We start from the raw sequence: 13,262 nt of genomic DNA on the forward strand, positions 1-13,262 counted from the left end.
AAACAGGAACCCCTGCCAGCATGTCCTCCCCCCCCCAATCCTCAGTGTGTTCAGCTCACTTGTAGCAGTTTCAGTGCCATCCTAGCTAAGATTAGTGAACTGAGCACAGCCCGGGGATCTGGGGGATTGGTGTGGACGGAATCACACACCTGAGTGCGCTTAGCCACTGAGAGAGTCTCATAGCAAGGACCATTTCTCAACCTGGTTTTCTCTGCTTGAATTTTGCCTTAGCAGCCATGGGTATGTTAAAAGAGAGTTAGCAAGCAGCAGCAGTTAGTTTTGGTTTGAATGTCTGTCTCTATTTGGAGTTATCTGCTGGAGTGCAATCTGTGCTGAAATCTTGAGCGCTCTATTATGAAGGTAAGCAATTTAACAAGCTCAATCAAGCAGCAATGCAAACTTCCACTTGTTTTATTTCGACCATTGCCTGCACATTTTACGAAGAAACCTTAAAAAAAATGGCAGCCGTCAGTTTGAATGTTCACTACAGAAAGTAGTTATACTGCATTAAGTGCTTTGTCTTTTGCTGCATGGGTGCTGTCGGCCTAGGGCTGAACGGAAAGAAGATTGCATGTGGGACTGTCCGTCCCTGTCATCAGCAACTTCCTCCAGAGCTGGTGGCTTGGGGATTTTCTCAGAAAAAGGCAAGGTCTCAGGGATATTATGATTACAACAGGTGTCATTTCTGTCACGCCCGATGTGAGCCGTGGCTCAGTGGGTAGCTCTCTCGCCTCTGAGTCAGAAGGTTGAGGGTTCAAGTCCCACTCCAGAGACGTGAGCACAAAATCTAGGCTGATAATTGATTGCAGTACCGAGGGAGTGCTGCACTGGCTGAAGTGCTCTCTTTTGATGAGATGTTAAACCGAGGTCCCGTCTGCCCTCTGAAGTGGATGTAAAAGATCCCATGGCACTATTTCGAGAAAGAGCAGGGGAGTTCTCCCGGTGTCCTGGCCAATATTTATTCCTAAAGTAACATCAGATGATCTGGTCATTATCACCTTTCTGTGGGTGGGATCTTGCTGTGTGCAAATTGGCTGCCTCGTTTCCTACATTACAACAGTAACTACACTTCAAAAAGTACGTCATTGGCTGCAAAGCGATTTGGGACGTCTTGAGGTCATGAAAGGTGCTATAGAAACGCAAGTTCTTTCTTTGCTTTCTTTCTTTCTTGGATTTAAACCAAGCGTAGAACACTTGGGGGCTGCAGTGTAACCTTTCAGTGTGCAAGTCCCTTCCTCCTTGTGAGCCTGTGCTCCCTTTTACTGCGATGCCTCTCTGCCTCCCACCTTGTTCTCCCAGTGCCAAGGCTGTAATCAGTGAGGGGGTTCGGGGATGTCGCCTCTATGTGCTACAACTCCCGATGGTCCTGCAGCAGTCACCGTGCTTGCTTGGGATGCAGTTGACCCTTCTTGAACGGTATCAGAGGATTGTGGCTCTGTGAGGAGGGGGCAGTGCAGGAGTTCTACCATTGTGAGTGTCAATGGGAAGTAGCTGCATGTTCGCACTGTTGGGCAAATGAGAGGGCTGATTGGACAGTGCTCTGATCAGCTCCTGTTCGAGTCTTCTCCATTCTTTCCTCCAAGGTTTTTAGGCCCCTGAAGATGTCTTTTAGCATTCTGTGCTCTAGTCTCAGTGAGGATGTACTTGCCCATTTGGACATCGAACTTGAGTGCCCATTTTTTTTAGAAAAAAATGAAAGAATTTGAATTTATATAGCACCTTCCATGACCTCAGTTCGCCCCAAAGCGCTTTTCAGCCAATGAAGTACTTTTGTAGTGCAGTCAGTGTTGTCGTGCAGAAAATACAGCAGCCAATTTGAGCACAGCAAGGTCCCATGAACAGCAACGTGATAATGACCGGATCATCTGTTATAGTGAAATAAAAACACAAAATGCTGGAAATACTCAGCAAGTCTGATAGCATCTGTGGAGAAAGAGACAGAGTTATTGTTTCAGGGCTCTGTACTTGCTTATAAACTGTTAAATCTCTAACTTCTTCCAGTTCTGACGAAAGGTCATCGACCTGAAACATGCTGCCTCACTTGCTGAGCTCTTCCAGCATTTTCTGTTTTCATTTCAGATTTCCAGCATCTGCAGTATTTTGCTTTTGATCTGTTTTAGTGAAGTGGGTTGAGGGATAAATATTGGCAGGACATAGGTGAGAAATCCCCTGCTCTTCTCCGAATGGTGCCATAGGATCTTTTACATCCACCTATTTCCACTGTTCTTGTCTTGGAGAAAAGGACCTCCCTTTACTGCTTTCCCTATTTGATTATCTGGTTGGGTTTTGTATGCATGGGCTGTGCTTTATAAGGTGAGGTCCAATCGATACAGTATGAATGTGGGTGACTAGCTACCCTTTTCTGAAATGGGCTCTCTAAACCCGATTGCATGTTCTTGAACCTGCTCTTGATGTGGGCCTGCAATAGTGCCAGCTCCCTGATCAGAAGGGGCGTTTATACCTTGGATAGAGATATTCATTACAAGCATTTAAGCTTGATTTTTTTTTTATATAGCTTTTTTTCTGGAAGTGATTGATTTTAATTATTGACGCAGCTGATTGGGGGAGACCTGACTGTCTCTCTCTGGGCATGAAAGATCCAGGAAACAAAGCTCCCCATTGGCTTTGTTTAGTTAACAATAGACAACAGCGCCAATGAGTGTTAGTGGCCCAGGTAGAGGGCACAAGTCCAGAATCACTCGCTGCACTCACTAAAAATGGACCCCAGATCTATTAAGCTTCAAATATTACCTTTGCTTTAGGAATTAATGATATTATTTTAACAGTGCTGTTTATATATAGAAAAACATATTGGCCTGTGCAGTTGAAGCTCGATGAAAGAACATTGGCTTATGTAGTTGATGGATTTTAACAGAAAGACAAAGTACAGAGAGCACAGCTGCAAAACTCTTCAGTAAAACACCCAAGCTGTAAAATTACTACTGCAAAGCCATGTAGTGTCTGAGATACACGATTGCATGCAGCAAGGATTTTTGCTTTGGCTTGAGTACTCTTTTGTTGCACTAGTTATAAAGGAGTGCGAGTCGGAGCATCTACTGGGAGTACCCTGATCTACACCTAACCAACTGCAATAGTCTCCGCAGTGAGCTCCACTGTTCATTCTGTGGGGATATCAGTACATCCAGCGAATGGACTGTTGAGTGTCCCATTAACTCTAGATTCCCTGAACAAAATTAGGAGTAAAGGTGCTTTAACTAATTATCATTACAAAGTGTATTTTAATACAGATCTTTCACTTGGCTAGACTAAAACATATAGCGCCAGTGTGCAATCTAATGCATTGCTGTCACTAAAGACTGGAACAGGTGCAAGCTAGAAGAAAGATCATGATGGGTACAACAACAAAAAAACAAGGGGGTAATTTAAGCTTTTATTATCGGGTGAAAAACAGTTGATCACGAATCGGCCACCTGTTTTGCACCCGGCCCCACACACACCCGGCCTGTTATACACCCCACCCCGGCCCGACGCCCACCCCGGCCCCACACACACCCGGCCTGTTATACACCCCACCCCGGCCCGACGCCCACCCCGGCCCCACACACACCCGGCCTGTTATACACCCCACCCCGGCCCGACGCCCACCCCGGCCCCACACACACCCGGCCTGTTATACACCCCGTCCCGGCCCCACACACCCGGCCCCACACTCACCCGGCCTGTTATACACCCCACCCCGGCCCGACGCCCACCCCGGCCCCACACACACCCGGCCTGTTATACACCCCGTCCCGGCCCCACACACCCGGCCCCACACTCACCCGGCCTGTTATACACCCCACCCCGGCCCGACGCCCACCCCGGCCCCACACACACCCGGCCTGTTATCCACCCCACCCCGGCCCGACGCCCACCCCGGCCCCACACACACCCGGCCTGTTATCCACCCCACCCCGGCCCGACGCCCACCCCGGCCCCACACACACCCGGCCTGTTATATACCCCACCCCGGCCCGACGCGCACACCCGGCCCGACGCCCACCCCGGCCCCACACACACCCGGCCTGTTATACACCCCGCCCCGGCCCGACGCCCACCCCGGCCCCACACACACCCGGCCTGTTATACACCCCACCCCGGCCCGACGCCCACCCCGGCCCCACACACACCCGGCCTGTTATACACCCCACCCCGGCCCGACGCCCACCCCGGCCCCACACACACCCGGCCTGTTATACACCCCGCCCCGGCCCGACGCACACCCGGCCCCACACACACCCGGCCTGTTATACACCCCACCCCGGCCCCACACACACCCGGCCTGTTATACACCCCACCCCGGCCCGACGCCCACCCCGGCCCCACACACACCCGGCCTGTTATACACCCCACCCCGGCCCGACGCCCACACCCGGCCCGACGTCCACCATCCCGGCCCGACGTCCACCATCCCGGCCCGACGTCCACCATCCCGGCCCGACGTCCACCATCCCGGCCCGACGCCCACCATCCCGGCCCGACGCCCACCATCCCGGCCTTTTTTCTTTTCCACTGAAGTTAAAATAGGCATAAGATACTGGTGTTGAAAATCTGAGTGGGGTGCTCATTATAACCTAACCCACCTGACAGGAAACTGACCCGATCGGATCGGCCGCCTGCTTTTACTCTCCGCTGACTTCGATAGAAAGTAAAAACGAGTGGGTTGTAAAACGGGTGCCCAATCCGATCGTGTCAGTTTCCTGCCGGGAGGGCTAGGGTTAAAGTTACCCTCTGGGAATATTTACTTTCAAGAGGTGCCCTAGGTCTGATGATGGAGATACAGCTTTGAACTGAGCAGGACGATTACTGCTGGAACTTCAATCATTTCTCATGCAGAAGCTGTTGGTAATCAGTTAAGGCTAACGGGGCAGAATCGAGCTGTTAAGGATAGGTTGGTGCAAATACTCTCCTTCATTTCCATTCCTAACATGCCAATGAGATAACACTGTTATAAGTTACCCTTACACCTGTCCCTTTGTAGGGTGTGGTACTTAGTATACAGGCCAGCAAGGTTGTAGGTTCTACCCTCTGGTCACTGTCACCAGTACATTTTCAACCCACAGTTCATTCTAAATTAATCAAGACATTTTATGAAAAGCATATTGTGCTACTCCATAAGGAAGGTGTTAGGTTGCGTTAGTTGCCGTTTTTTAATCCCCTAATTAATATTCAATCTTCCTCCTACAGGGCAACACCGGACAGCCCGGTGACCGAGGATCCATTGGTCCCTCAGGAATCCAAGGCCAGCAGGTGAATTCGGGTCAATATATCTTCTGGAAACTTGGTTTTTTTGGTTGGTATTTTGTATGGATTCAGCAAATAATTTACAATTATAAACCTGTGTGAGGTAATGAAGATTAGTGAGAGTCAGTCATCAAGCAGTTCTTTTACAGTTGGGTCCTCTTTCATTTGCTTTTGTTGGAGTGCTCCCCGCTATAACGCTATTGGCTAAATGTGGGGGAGGAGTCTGGTTGCAGTGTATTTCTGAAGGGACATGGCAGTGGAAAGTTCAATATTTAAAGGATTTTATTAGTTCCACTAACTACCAAATTTAAAGAATCATAAATCCAATTCAGTCCCTAATTTGAATGAGTAAACTAATAATAAAATGGTATACACTGAAACACAGCACTACTGGAGTGAAGTGGTTGACTTTGATTCGGAGCCAGATCGATTGGGGTCAGATTAGACATGCGCCTTTTCCTTTAGTGTGAATTCCCAGTTATCTTTCTGTGTCGTTTCAGCAAAGGATAATCAGCAGGAATACAGTGGGAGGTCACTTTAACTTTTAGTAATAGTGTAAAATGGACTATATCCGATCCATGAAAAATCGGACGAGATATATATGGGCATCCGATCTGCTATCGCCCGTTTTACACTATCGCTAAAAGTTAAAATACCCCACTGGAGCCACTGTTGGGTTTTCACCGCATTACTAGTGTTAAGTACCTTTAATTTTTCCCCCATTTTGTAGGGATCAACAGGAATCACTGGATTGAAAGGAGTAAAAGGAGAGCGAGGGTTACCAGGAGTTCCGGTTAGTATGAGTCTTAATATATCAACAGATTACTGAATCATGCAATGGCTGTGGACTCCCAGACGCCTTTCGCACAGGAACAGGACAAGTTCCTGACACATTTCAAATTACAGAGAACAAGTTGCAGGATCGCTGGGGATTGTGGGATTGGTGAATTACTGCGGCTTGATTGCCTTTGAGAGGCGCAGGGGAATTTCCCGGAGGTTTTCCTAAAACTGAAGTCTTTAATTCCTGGCACCATTCTAGTAAATGTCTTTGGTACTGTCTCTGTTCTAAGGAGAACAACCCCAGCTTCTCCAGTCTCTCCACATAACTGAAGTCCCTCATCCCTGGCACCATTGTAGTAAATCTCCTCTGCACTCTCTCTAAGGCCTTGGCATCCTTCCTAAAGTGTGGTGCCCAGAATTGAACACAATACTCCAGCTGAGGCCTAACCAGTGTCATGTAAAGGTTTAGCATAACTTCCTTACTTTTGTACTCTTATGCCTCTATAAATAAAGCCCAGGATCCCATATGATTTTTTAACTGCCTTCTCATCTTACCCTGCCAAATTCAAGGATTAGTGTATGTGCACCCCCAGGTCTCTCTGTTCCTGCCCCTGCTTTAAAATTGTACCATTTAGTTTATATTGTCTCTCCTCATTCTTCCTACTAAACTGTATCACTTCACACTTCTCTGTATTAAATTTAATCCACCATGTGTCTGCCCATTTCACCCCTCTGTCTATGTCCTCTTGAGGTCTATTACTATCCTCCACATTGTTTACTACATTCCCGAATTTCGTTTCATCTGCAAACTTTGAAATTATGCCCTGTATACCCAAGCCCAGGTCATTGACTTCAACGGAGGGTAAAGTCGGATGGGATATAAAATGTGCATCTGACCCCTTCCCGCCAGGCAGGTTGGGTTAAAATTATCCCCTTGTGTTTGCGCTGAAATACAATCCTGGGATTCTCAAATGCTGGAACACAAACTTTTTTTTTGGAAGTAAATATTTGCGTGAGATTTATTTACAGCCCAAAGGAGCATCAATTTCCTCTAAAGATCACTGGTAAAGCTGGATGTCAGAGTGATTAAGAGTCAGGGGGAAGAGGGAAAAAATAAAGAGATGTCATTCGTACTTCTGAATGAAAAATGCCAGGAGGATTCGCTCCAAGTTTGAATTTATGACTCGAGAGCACTAATGGGTCCCAGAGGAGCCAAGGCATACTCTGTTTTGGACAAGTAGTCCCAGTATTCTTCTTGTGAGAGCAACACTCTGCAGTCCCTCACTGAAGATTTGCAGTGATTCACAGCCTCGATCTGTAACTTCTACTGTGTTGCCAGTAGTGGTGAAAGTGATAACAGCTTTTAGTAAACTCTGCTCTTCTGGTGGCCCCCTTCGGTCCTATTATGGCACCAGCCAGTGAGATAAACCGCATTGCGTAACCAACAGGCCACTGACGCACCTGCGATCGAAAACTTAGCATATGCCAGTGTTGCGATGGCGCAAATGACGGAAAATGTGCGGACTAACAACAACAACTTGCATTTATATAATGCCTTTAACGTAGTAAAACGTCTCAAGGCGCTTCACAGGAGGGTAATCAGAAAAAAATTGATACCGAGCCACATAAGGTGATATTAGGACAGATGACCAAATGCTGGGTCAAAGAGATGGGTTTTAAGGAGCGTCTTAAAGGAGGTAGAGAGGCAGAGAGGGTTAGGGAGGGAATTCCCGAGCTTAGGGCCTAGGCAGCTGAAGGCACAGCTGCCAGTGGTGGAGTGATGAAAATCGGGGATGCGCAAGAGGCCAGAATTGGAGGAGTGCAGAGATCTCGGAGAGTTGTAGGGCTGGAGGAGGTTACAGAAGTAGGGAAGGCCAAGGCCATGGAGGGATTTGAAAACAAGGATGATAATTTTAAATTCGAGACATTGCTGTACCAGGAGCCAATGTAGGTCAGTGAGCACAGGGGTGATGGGTGAACGGGACTTGATGCGAGTTAGGATACGGGCAGCATTTCTGTCATTTGCGTAGCATAAGAATGCGCCTTCCCATATATGGGTGGATGTTATTACTTGTCCTGTCACTGCTGGTGGAAAATTCTGGAAATGGCCAAAGTGAGAAGGGGGCCAGAGGAATGGCTCCTGAACTATTTCTGTTTCCATTTGGCCAGGTTACGCTGAGGGGGACTGGGGTGAGGGGCAGGGGGCAGGGTAACTTAGGCTAGAGTCTTTCACTGATTGACGCTTGTTAGAACAAAAGACCACAGCGCAGGGACCAATGTGCGCTTGAGATAAAGAGTGGGAAAAGTGGTTCATCACTACATCTGATGCAATGCGTCTTCATCGTCGCTGGATCAAAATCCTGGAACTCCCTACCTAACAGCACTATGGGAGAACCTTCACCACACGGACTGCAGCGGTTCAAGAGGGCGGCTCACCACCACCTTCTCAAGGGCAATTAGGGATGGGCAATAAATGCCTGTTATAACAACGACACCCATAACTCGAGAATGAATAAAATAAAACAATAATTTCCCAGTGAACCCAACCTCAATAGTAATTGTAATGATTAAATGTATGAACTTTTATTCCAATGAATTTTATTCCAATTCTCGGCTGACACTTCGCTGTACACGGGATGGGTTTTCTGTGGCTCTCCCAACCAGACTATTCTAATCAGAAGAGTAGTGAGGCTGATAGCCAAACAGATTTTACAAAAGTATTGTGTTGAGAGTAAGAAACAGTTTGAGTGATACCTCTAATGGTCTCCAGCATTATCTGCTCTGTTCAATTCAAGCAGCAAAATGCTTAGCTGAAAAATTGGATTATAACACGGAAAAAGGATGTAGCATAACACAAAAAGTCTGCCCAGTAAACCTTTGTGGCAAGAAGGGGAGGTGGTCAAGGAAGGAGAGTTACTTGATCTACATCTATAAAATGATGAAGCAGGTTCATCCCCGACACTGGTATCTCCTCCAAGGCCATAAGTCTCGTGGACTCCTTTGTGAATGATATTTTTGAGTGTACTGGGGGTCAAGCTCCCCACCTGGCCCATTACAACAAGCGCTCGAGCATCAGCTCCCGGGAGCTCCAGACCTCTGTGCGCCTGCTGGCCAAGTATACCATGTCCATTTTCTAATTTCAACGTAATTTAAAAGGGGTAACTAAGCTGAGGCAAGTCATGGCAGCAGAACTCGCACCCGTGATATGCCCCTCCTGCAAGATGTGGGAAGTCATGGACACTACCAGTGTCCCTGCCGACCATGTGTGCAGGAAGTGTGTCCACCTGCAGCTACTGACCGATCGTATCTCGGAGCTGGAGCTGCGGGTGGATTCACTGTGGAGCATCCGCGATGCAGAGAAACTCGTGGCTAGCACGTTTAGCGAGTTGGTCACACCGCAGGTAAAGGGTATACAGGCAGGAAGTGAATGGGTGACCACCAGGAAGAGTAAGAGGTGCAGGCAGGTAGTGCAGGGGTCCCCTGTGGCCATCCCCCTCTCAAACAGATATGCCACTTTGGATGCTGTTGGGGGGGATGACTTATCAGGGGAAGGCAGCAGCAGCCAACTTCCTGGCACCACGAGTGGCTCTGCTGCACAGGCTGGGAGGAAAAAGAGTGGAAGAGCTATAGTGATAGGGGACTCAATTGTAAGGGGAATAGACAGGCGTTTCTGCGGCCGCAACCGAGACTCCAGGATGGTGTGTTGCCTCCCTGGTGCAAGGATCAAGGACGTCTCGGAGCGGCTACAGAACATTTTGGAGGGGGAGGGCGAACAGCCAGCTGTCGTGGTGCACATAGGCACCAACGATATAGGTAAAAAAGGGGATGAGGTCCTAAAAGCAGAATATAGGGAGTTAGGAGGTAAATTAAAAAAATAGGACCTCAAAGGTAGTAATCTCAGGATTGCTGCCAGTGCCACGTGCTAGTCAGAGTAGAAATAGGAGGATATTTCAAATGAATACGTGGCTAGAGGAATGGTGCAAGGGGGAGGGATTCAAATTCCTGGGACACTGGAAACGGTTCTGGGGGAGGTGGGACCAGTACAAACTGGATGGTCTGCACCTGGGCAGGGCCGGGACCGCTGTCCTAGGAGGAGTGTTTGCTAGTGCTGTTGGGGAGGGTTTAAACTAAAGTGGCAGGGGGTTGGGAACCTGAGCAGGGAGACAGAGGAAAGCGTAACAGGAAGGGACAGAAGGTATGGAGTAAAAGGTAAAGTGTTAAAAAAGGAAAAAGCAGAAACTAAGCGTCACAAAACAGATTTGAAAGTTCTTTATCTGAATGCACGTAGCATTCGTAAGAAAATGGACGAGTTAACGGCACAAATAACTACGTATGGGTATGATCTTGTGGCCATTACAGAAACATGGCTGCAGGGTGACAATGACTGGGAATTAAATATACCAGGGTATTTAACAATCAGGAAGGACAGGCAGGAAGGAAGGGGAGGTGGGGTGGCTATGTTAATAAAGGAAGGAATCACTGTAATACAGATAAATGATATTGGGACAAAGCATCAAGATAATGAAACAGTTTGGGTAGAGATAAGGAATAATAAGAGGAAAAAAACACTAGTGGCCGTAATATATAGGCCTCCTAATAGTTGCAACTCTGCTGGAAGAAGTATTAATCAGGAAATAGTCGGGGCATGTAATAAGGGAACAGCTATAATTATGGGGGATTTTAACTAACATATTAACTGGACAAATCAAATTGGGCAGAGCAGCCTTGAGGAAGAGTTCATTGAGTGCATCAGGGATGGATTTCTTGAGCAGTATGTAACTGATCCTACAAGGGGGCAGGCAACCTTGGACCTGGTCCTGTGTAATGAGTCAGGATTAATTAATAATGTCCTAGTTAAGGATCCCCTTGGAACGAGCGACCACAACATGGTTGAATTCCATATCCAATTAGAGGGTGAGAAGGTTGATTCTCAAACAAGCGTACTGAGCTTGAATAAAGGAGACTATGATGGTATGAGAGCGGAATTGGTTAAAGTGGACTGGGAAAATAGATTAAAGGGTAAGACGGTACATGAGCAGTGGTGTTCATTTGGGGAGTTATTTTACAACTTTCAAAATAAATATATTTCACTGAGGAAAAAAGGGTGTAAAAGAAATGACAGCCATCCGTGGCTAAGTAAAGAAATCAAGGATAGTATCCGACTAAAAACAAGGACATATAAGGTAGCCAAACTTAGTGGGAGGATAGAAGATTGGGAAGTCTTCAAAAGACAGCAAAAAGTAACTAAAGGATTGATTAAGAAAGGGAAGTTAGATTATGAAAAGAAATTAGCAAAAAATATAAAAACAGATAGCAAGAGTTTCTATAGTTATATAAAAAGAAAAAGGGTGGCTAAGGCAAACGTAGGTCCCTTAGAGGATGAGACCAGGAAATTAATGGTGGGAAACATGGAGATGGCAAAAATGCTGAACAAATATTTTGTTTCAGTCTTTACGGTAGAGGACACTAAGAATATCCCAACACTGGACAAGCAGGGGGCTCTAGGGGGGGGGGAGGAGCTAAATATGATTAAAATCACTCAGGAGATGGTACTCAGTAAAATAATGGGACTCAAAGCGGATAAATCCCCTGGACCTGATGGCTTCCATTCTAGGGTCTTGAGGGAAGTGGCAGTCGGGATTGTGGATGCTTTGGTGATAGTTTTCCAAAATTCCCTGGACTCAGGAGAGGTCCCGGCAGATTGGAAAACTGCTAATGTAACACCGTTATTTAAAAAGGGTAGTAGGCAGAAGGCTGGAAATTATAGGCCAGTTTGCCTAACATCTGTGGTGGGTAAAATTTTGGAGTCTATTATTAAGGAGACAGTAACGGAACATTTAGATAAGCATAATTTAATAGGACAAAGTCAGCATGGCTTTATGAAGGGGAAGCCATGTCTGACAAATTTGCTTGAGTTCTTTGAGGATATAACGTACAGGGTGGATAAAGGGGAACCAGTGGACGTAGTGTATTTAGACTTCCAGAAGGCATTCGACAAGGTGCCACATAAAAGATTATTACTTAAGATAAAAAAATCACGGGATTGGGGGTAATATTCTGGCATGGGTGGAGGATTGGTTATCGAACAGGAAGCAGAGAGTTGGGATAAATGGTTCATTCACGGACTGGCAACCAGTAACCAGTGGTGTTCCACAGGGGTCGGTGCTGGGTCCCCAACTCTTTACAATCTATATTAACGATTTGGAGGAGGGGACCGAGTGCAACATATCAAAATTTGCAGATGATACAAAGATGGGAGGGAAAGTAGAGAGTGAGGAGGACATAAAAAACCTGCAAGGGGATATAGACAGGCTGGGTGAGTGGGCGGAGATTTGGCAGATGCAATATAATATTGGAAAATGTGAGGTTATGCACTTTGGCGGGAAAAATCAGAGAGCAAGTTATTTTCTTAATGGCGAGAGACTGGAAAGTACCGCAGTACAAAGGGATCTGGGGGTCCTAGTGCAAGAAAATCAAAAAGTTGGTATGCAGGTGCAGCAGGTGATCAAGAAAGCCAATGGAACGTTGGTTTTTATTGCTCGGGGGGTAGAATATAAAAACAGGGAGGTATTGCTGCAGTTATATAAGGTATTGGTGAGACCGCACCTGGAATACTGCATACAGTTTTGGTGTCCACACTTAAGAAAAGACATACTTGCTCTCGAGGCAGTACAAAGAAGGTTCACTCGGTTAATCCTGGGGATGAGGGGGTGGACATATGAGGAGAGGTTGAGTAGATTGGGACTCTACTCATTGGAGTTCAGAAGAATGAGAGGCGATCTTATTGAAACATATAAGATTGTGAAGGGGCTTGATCGGGTGGATGCAGTAAGGATGTTCCCAAAGATGGGTGAAACTAGAACTAGGGGGCATAATCTTAGAATAAGGGGCTGCTCTTTCAAAACTGAGATGAGGAGAAACTTCTTCACTCAGAGGGTGGTAGGTCTGTGGAATTTGCTGCCCCAGGAAGCTGTGGAAGCTACATCATTAAATAAATTTAAAACAGAAATAGACAGTTTTCTGGAAGTAAAGGGAATTAGGGGTTATGGGGAGCGGGCAGGAAATTGGACATGAAGCTGAGTTCGGATCGGTCAATGCCCTGTGGGTGGCGGAGAGGGCCCAGGGGCTGAGTGGCCGGGTCCTGCTCCTACTTCTTGTGTTCTTTAGATTTGCAGTTGGGATCAGATCAGCCATGATCTTATTGAATGGCGGAGCAGGCTCGAGGGGTCAATTGGCCT

At 46.9% G+C, this 13,262-nt stretch overlaps 1 protein-coding gene across 1 annotated transcript in view; it reads left to right on the top strand.

The window, feature by feature from the left end:
- Window positions 1-13,262, top strand: part of LOC137335649 (collagen alpha-6(VI) chain-like) — a 136,438-nt gene that overhangs the window by 76,065 nt on the left and 47,111 nt on the right. The window contains exons 23-24 of the mRNA XM_068000943.1: window positions 5,188-5,250; window positions 5,975-6,037. Coding sequence (XP_067857044.1) covers window positions 5,188-5,250; window positions 5,975-6,037 — 126 coding nt within the window. The remainder of the gene's footprint in view (window positions 1-5,187; window positions 5,251-5,974; window positions 6,038-13,262) is intronic.

Source organism: Heptranchias perlo, chromosome 2 (assembly GCF_035084215.1).
Source record: "Heptranchias perlo isolate sHepPer1 chromosome 2, sHepPer1.hap1, whole genome shotgun sequence".
In the NCBI taxonomy this organism is placed as follows: Eukaryota; Metazoa; Chordata; class Chondrichthyes; order Hexanchiformes; family Hexanchidae; genus Heptranchias; species Heptranchias perlo.